A 6,570-nucleotide genomic window follows, 5' to 3' on the forward strand; every position below is an offset into this window, starting at 1 on the left:
TGTTTTTTTGTAGTGATAACTCACGAGCTTATTCGAGCTTTTATCGAACTTAAACGAGTTTAATAAATATAAATTATAAATTTAAATATTCATTAAAAACTAAATTATATATTTTTAAAAAATTATAATATTCTTGTTAAAATTTATAATTTTATTCTAATAAATAAATTTAATATATTTATCTCTATTTTTCATAAGTAGAGTATAAAATCTATAAATTTAATATCAAAACTATTATTTTTTTTATTTAAAAGTTGATTCATAAGCTTAACGAATATGTTCACGAGCTAACGAGCCGAATATTATGAAGTTTGAGCTTGATTTGTTTATCTTAATGAGCCTCATTAAACGAGTTTTTATCGAATCGAACTTCGAATATCTCACGAGCGGCTTGACTCATTTACACTCCTAGACACAGTTGACCATTGCCGACTGACCACCGCCGTCGGGCGTCGATGCAGCCAACAGCCACCGACCAACATCACAAGTTATTTTTATAATTTTATAATAATATAAATTATGTTTTTTAAAAAATAATAATAAATATTCAGGCATAATATACAATTCTTTCCTAAACGAACTTAATTATGTTAAATTATAAATGTTATTATATTACGGACTGATTACAAAACTCCTAACCAAACACAGCTTTCGGATTTGGGAATTTGTTTTAAATAGATCAAGTGATCGATAAAGACGTCGTGACGGGGAAGGGAAGAATCGAAGCGAAAGAGCGGATGCAACGGCACAGATTGAGGCCCACCATGGTGGCTGTCCTGCTCTGGCTGCTGGCCTGCGCAGTCGCCGGCTTCTTCCTCATCACGTTGCTCGACGCCAACGTCTCCCCTTCCTCTACCTCCTCGCTTTCATCTGCAACCGCAGTGTACGAGCTCCCCGAGGTCTCTCTCTTCTCTCTCCTAGCGTCTTTTTTGGGTCCTTCATCGATGTTTGTGGAACAAAGGTCCCTTTTTTTATGATTGCTATTTGGATTTCATATACGTGGATTGTTTTTCCGTGCAGTCCATTTGAGTAACTTGGATAACAATATCTTTTTGGTTTTGGTTTTGGTTTTGGAACTATTTCGAAGTGAGGATTCTCGTTTTAATACACTTCTTGTAATTTTTAGCTATAGAGAAAGCATGATAAACAAGTACATGTTTTTTTTTGTTTATCTGTGTTTTACAAGAATAACGAAAGCAATCTTGTCTTGGTTTCTTTTTTTGTGTGGAGATTTTAAAAATAGCACTGCTTAGGAAATTTGCTTGGTTCTGTAATTGAATAAATTAGGCTCTTGGCGTCTCTTTGTTTCCTTTTTTTCTTCTAAAAGAAAGCGATAGGATCAAATATATAATTCCCATTGTTTTCATCACACTTGATGTTTGGATTAGTCCTTTACGCTAAATCGTTTGCCCTTTAATCAATTGGATTTTTATGTAAAAATATACAGTTTTGTTTTTTTTATGTTCTTTTGATTCATTGTTCTTATTGTTCTTCTAATTTATTTTTAGTCCAATAATTTATTTCCTGAAAGAGTTAACGGTTTGTTTTGAGCAGAGACATGATATTAGGCCCATAAGACGGCTTCAGAACTCAGATGGATGCGAGAGGCAGCTGCTCCTCAACTTTCAAAGGTATTTTGCCATGTTTTTTTAGTTCTCGCCATTGATGCTTGTTCTGTTTGAGTTTTGCAAGGTTTCACTTACTAGTCGTCTTGCCGTATTGGCATGGATGATCTATTAGTGTTGACCCCGCGGGTCATCCGAGTTGGTATGTGGCGGGTGTTGCCACAATGAGGTCGCAGGATCGATCCTCGGGGCAGCTGGGGAATAAATCCCCTATCCCTGTATTACACCCTGTCCGTCACATGCTCGCTCGGATGCTGCGATTTACCTCCCTCGTGATGGCCTTGGGTTGGGTACGGCGGGGGCGCTGGGGACGAGCGTTTCGCCTTTTTGCCACAATGGATGATCTATTAGCGGATTAGTAGTAGATTTCAAATAGTAAGCAACCATTCCATCTCTTTTCTTTCTTTTCACTCATATAGATTCGACAGTGGAATGGTGCAATTGAGGATAAAACAGAGAGCAACCAGAAGCTATGGAAGGCCCCATTAAATCCACAATTCGTGCCATGTTCTAAACCTAGCTTGTCATATATGTGTAAGGAATCTACATTCACTGAACTTAAAATTAAGTATTTTGCATTTTGTTTTAAAGGTTTTTTCTTCTACTGTAGCTCCTCAGGCGTCAAGAGGTTACTTATTAGTTAGCACCAATGGCGGATTGAACCAGATGAGGGCAGGGGTGAGGAACTGTATTTCTTGATATACTACAGTCTTTGATTTTATTCAGATTGTCAACGAAAGAATCAAAACTTGGATTGGCAATTTGTCCAGATGCTTGCCATGAAATAAAATCTAACTAATTATAGGTATGTGTTATGTGGTAGGAATTCTTTATTGCTAAGTTACTTGAATGTGCTAATTTGTTGATGAATGGTCCCGAGTTGGCTGAATTTGAAGAGCTCTGTTTCTTCAAACATGATGGATGCATTAAATATCCTATTTTTTTCACAAGAACATTGATGCTAATGTGATGAAATCTTTGTTTAGCTAGTGTAAATGATTGCACGTAGGGATATATTACCTTGAAGCTGATTTTATTGTGATTGAGCAATATGGTTGGATGTACTTAGTTGCACTCATGATGAATATTCCTACTGCCACTACACATTTTTGCCAAGAAAGATCCATATGAACTATGATTTAGCATGACAAAATCAAAATCAAGTCGTTAGTTGCTTCTGGTTTAGTCAGTCAAACAGCTAGATTTCATATGCAAAATAGTCAAGTCAGAATGAGCTTTGCAGATGCAAAACTTGACAAGTGGTTGAAGAAGAGTGAATAACCATTCTCACAAATTGTTTTGGTTTCCATTTGAGAGTCGTGTGATAGACTATAACCAATGAGATTATTCTGGTAGAATTGACTATCAGTGAACAACAAAAGAAGGGTTTCAATCTCAACCTTGGAAAATGACCATTTGTTATTTTGTATCGTCTAGTTTTGTCGTATTGGACTAATCAAGGTCGGTGAAAAAGATCAATCCCTAAGACAACAACTGAGCTCTTCATATTTCTCAACAACAAATGCCTTCACAAGGTATAATAGCAATATTTACTTTACGATACCTTATCACTCATTGTTCTTTTGGATTGGCTGAAATTGTTTTTTTTGTTTGTGCTGAAGCTGGATTCCAACTAAATTAAACAAATTACTAAGCTAAAATGACAAAGTTGCATTAATTTTGATTTACTCTTGTAATAACATGCTTGTAATGCATGTGGAGACAATTATCTGTTGCCAATATACTAGCTAATTTCAGTTTTTTATTCTTGAAGGTTGCCTGTGTTCTGATTATATGATTTCAGTTGCTTGTCTCCATGTTCGACAATTATAAGGTTCAATTTCCAAAATTTTAATCTAAACAAATTGATAGTTCAAATGGTTTCTAGATAAAAGATGCTGGTGATCTTATTGATGGAAAGTTGTAATGTGATGCTCTCTTTTGCAAAACTTCAAATGGATGTTTTTGGTTGAGAAAGTTTTAGTTTTTATATATTATGTAACCGAGCATTTCTTATGTCTGTTGTGCTTTTCATGGTAGATAGCAGACATGGTAGCAATTGCACGGATTATGAATGCCACTCTTATTATTCCAGAACTGGACAAGAGCTCATTTTGGCTGGACTCAAGGTCGTTCTTTCTTAAATTCCTGTGTATCTTTTGACAACTTCTGATTTCTTAATTGTCTTAATTTTCACAGCAATTTTGCTGATGTCTTTGATGAAGAGTATTTCATACATTCATTAGCCAATGATGTTAAAATCGTGAAGAAACTACCAGAGGAGCTTTCTAGGGTTACCAAAGCGGTGAAATATTTTATAAGCTGGTCTCTGCTGGAGTATTATCAGGATAAAATCTCTAAACTATGGGATGATTTTAAGGTATGGTTTCTGATGCAGAACCAAGAAGAAGACTAATTCTTGATGTTGCTTAATCAACAGCCTTATCTGTCAGGTCATCAAAGCTGCTAAATCAGATTCTCGTCTTGCTAATAACAATTTACCCCTAGATGTCCAGAAGCTACGTTGCAGAGCTTTCTTTGAGGCTCTTCGATTTTCTCCTTGCATCCAAGCACTAGGAAAGGTAATAGTTTAGATATTATCTCTTTCATGTTTGCGATTGTGTCATGATTACATTACACTTACTGCATTTGAATATAATCTTATAGTCATTGGTAGAGAGAATGAGATCATATGGATCGTTTATTGCTTTGCATTTGCGATACGAAAAGGACATGCTTGCTTTTAGTGGGTGCACATATGGCTTGAATGTTTCTGAAGCAAATGAATTAACATCGATCAGGTAAAATATGCTGATCAATTGTTCTTCTTTTGATCTTTCTTTCCATTTTCCATGTTATTCTACGGCATTTATTCTTGTTATAGGGAAAAAACAGCATACTGGAAGGTGAAAGCTATTGATCTTCTTCAACAAAGGGTCAAGGGATATTGCCCCCTTACACCTAAGGAGGTTGGGATTTTCATTTCTTCTGTAGGATATCCATCGAATACTCCAATATATGTTGCTTCTGGTAACATATATGGCGGCAATTCTCACATGGCAGATCTTGAATCTCGTTTTCCCATACTAATGAGCAAGGTAATCCTACCTTTTCAGAATGAAATTCTAAATCACGTCACCACACCCAATGAATTACAGCTTCCAAATCGTTTTTGTTTGGACATTGCAATTCTTGTGTATTGGTGTTTGATAGACTTGTTTGTAAACTCAACTTTATGGGCGTCAAAATATTACCTTAAGAACGACCAAGAATAAGTGAAAATGCAGAGATGAAACTTGATCTAGATATAAACAATTATTAATTAGCCTTTCCTCTTTTATGCTTTTATGCAATTTACGAGTTATTTACATGACTGTAATGTGTTTAATAAGAAGTTGTTTCTTTCCTTCTTGGATTTTCAGCTAAACCCATTTCCTTTCAGGAAAAATTAGCATCAGCTGCTGAGCTCAAACCATTCAGACTTTATGCAGCTCAAATGGCAGCCTTGGATTACATCGTATCTGTAGAGAGTGATGTTTTCATCCCCTCGTACTCAGGAAACATGGCAAGTGCTGTTGGGGGTCACCGTCGTTACTTGGGCCACAGAAAGACAATCACACCCAATAGGTATGCTTAAAATTCCAATTGGTTTGCATAACATATGTTGCTGAAAAAAAAAACTAAATCTAATTTGTTCTCTATTCCAAAAAATGGAACTTCATTTGCACTCTCTTTTCAGGAAGGCGCTTGTCCACTTGTTTCGTAAACTTGATCAGGGATTGCTTAAACAAGGAAAGAAGCTATCGAAGATTATTCTTGAAATCCATAAGAAGCGGTATATGGACTTACTGAACATCACATGTTAAACATCCTTGCTCAAATCCTGTTCTAAGTGTTATACTTCATCAGGCAAGGGTCCCCTCGTAAAAGAAGAGGCCCCATGCCAGGAACAAGAGGAATGGATAGATTTCGTTCAGAAGAAGCGTTCTACAAGAATCCTTTACCCGATTGTTTATGCCAGTCAGGATCTACTACCATGTAGTCCTTCATTCATTTTTTTTTGATCGACAGTTGTACACGATAGAGATTAGTCTTGACTGCTGCCATACTGATCGAATAAGCAACTCCCTAGATGTATCTCATGGATAACTGAAGGTGGTGGAGAGTCATTGACAGTTCGATACAACCTGAAATGAAGTTAAATCTTATATTTTTGATATCTTTAGTTTTTCAGCAATTTACCAAAGGGCGCACGTAGAGATTTAAATTTACCAAAAGACGTACGTTATTTTGGTATTTATCAAAGAACGCACTTTTTAATATGCATTTCCTATGTTACCCATCTGACAATTTGACTTTTTCTACCGTTTTCTTTTCTTCATTATATTTCTCTCCTCTCTCTCTTCTCTTTTTTTTTATGGGCAGAATATATGAATAACATTAGTTAATTTTTTAACAACATTTTAATATATTTGAAGAAGCAAAAATAAACAATGAATAACATATTTGAACTCCTTGCAATTTCAGAAATCCACTAGAATTAAAATGAGTGAAATCGGAGCTCTCTAGGTCGATAAGTGAGTTTCGATCAAAATTCACTGATGGACCTACAGAGTTCCGATTGAACCCATTTCAGTTCCTATGGATTTCTGATGTTGTAAGGAGTTCAAATACGGTGTTCATTATTTATTTCGGTTTTTCATAGATGTTAACATGCAAAATCAAAGAATTGGTAAAAACACCCATGTTGTGCCTGATATGGAATCATATCAGGCCCAACGTGGGCCTGATATCATTCCATATCAGGCCCAAACGTGGACTTGATATCATTCCATATCAGGCCCACGTTGGGCCGGATATGAATCCATTTCAGACCCAACGTGAGATTTTTTTACCGATTCTTTGATTTTGCATGTTAACATCTATGAAAAGCTGAAATAAATAA

At 35.8% G+C, this 6,570-nt stretch overlaps 1 protein-coding gene across 9 annotated transcripts; it reads left to right on the forward strand.

Annotated features, from left to right (window-relative positions):
* Positions 1 to 668: 668 nt before the first annotated feature.
* LOC122022432 (O-fucosyltransferase 7-like) lies at positions 669 to 5,858 on the forward strand. 9 transcript variants are annotated; one of them, XM_042580426.1, is made up of 12 exons: positions 669 to 899; positions 1,555 to 1,631; positions 2,045 to 2,159; positions 2,236 to 2,303; positions 3,666 to 3,754; positions 3,825 to 4,005; positions 4,079 to 4,207; positions 4,293 to 4,426; positions 4,510 to 4,723; positions 5,068 to 5,252; positions 5,402 to 5,460; positions 5,535 to 5,858. In XM_042580426.1, the coding sequence occupies exons 2-12, from the start codon at positions 1,599 to 1,601 to the stop codon at positions 5,687 to 5,689; spliced, it is 1,362 nt and encodes a 453-aa protein (XP_042436360.1). In that variant the 5' UTR covers positions 669 to 899; positions 1,555 to 1,598; the 3' UTR covers positions 5,690 to 5,858. The 9 variants fall into 9 exon arrangements, with proteins under 9 accessions (XP_042436360.1, XP_042436359.1, XP_042436358.1 ...); XM_042580425.1 differs by having other exon boundaries at positions 2,054 to 2,159; positions 5,365 to 5,460; XM_042580424.1 differs by having other exon boundaries at positions 670 to 899; positions 5,365 to 5,460.
* The last annotated feature ends 712 nt before the right edge of the window (positions 5,859 to 6,570 follow it).

Source organism: Zingiber officinale, chromosome 9B, assembly GCF_018446385.1.
Source record: "Zingiber officinale cultivar Zhangliang chromosome 9B, Zo_v1.1, whole genome shotgun sequence".
Classification (NCBI taxonomy): Eukaryota; Viridiplantae; Streptophyta; class Magnoliopsida; order Zingiberales; family Zingiberaceae; genus Zingiber; species Zingiber officinale.

What these genes read in the sequence shown, in the direction of transcription:
- LOC122022432 (XM_042580424.1), top strand. Translation starts at nt 1,599, where the DNA reads ATGCGAGAGGCAGCTGCTCCTCAACTTTCAAAG. An exon ending in AATGAATTAACATCGATCAG is followed by an intron (nt 4,427 to 4,509) that starts GTAAAATATGCT and finishes TTCTTGTTATAG; the next exon opens with GGAAAAAACAGCATACTGGA. An exon ending in TTCCCATACTAATGAGCAAG is followed by an intron (nt 4,724 to 5,067) that starts GTAATCCTACCT and finishes ATTTCCTTTCAG; the next exon opens with GAAAAATTAGCATCAGCTGC.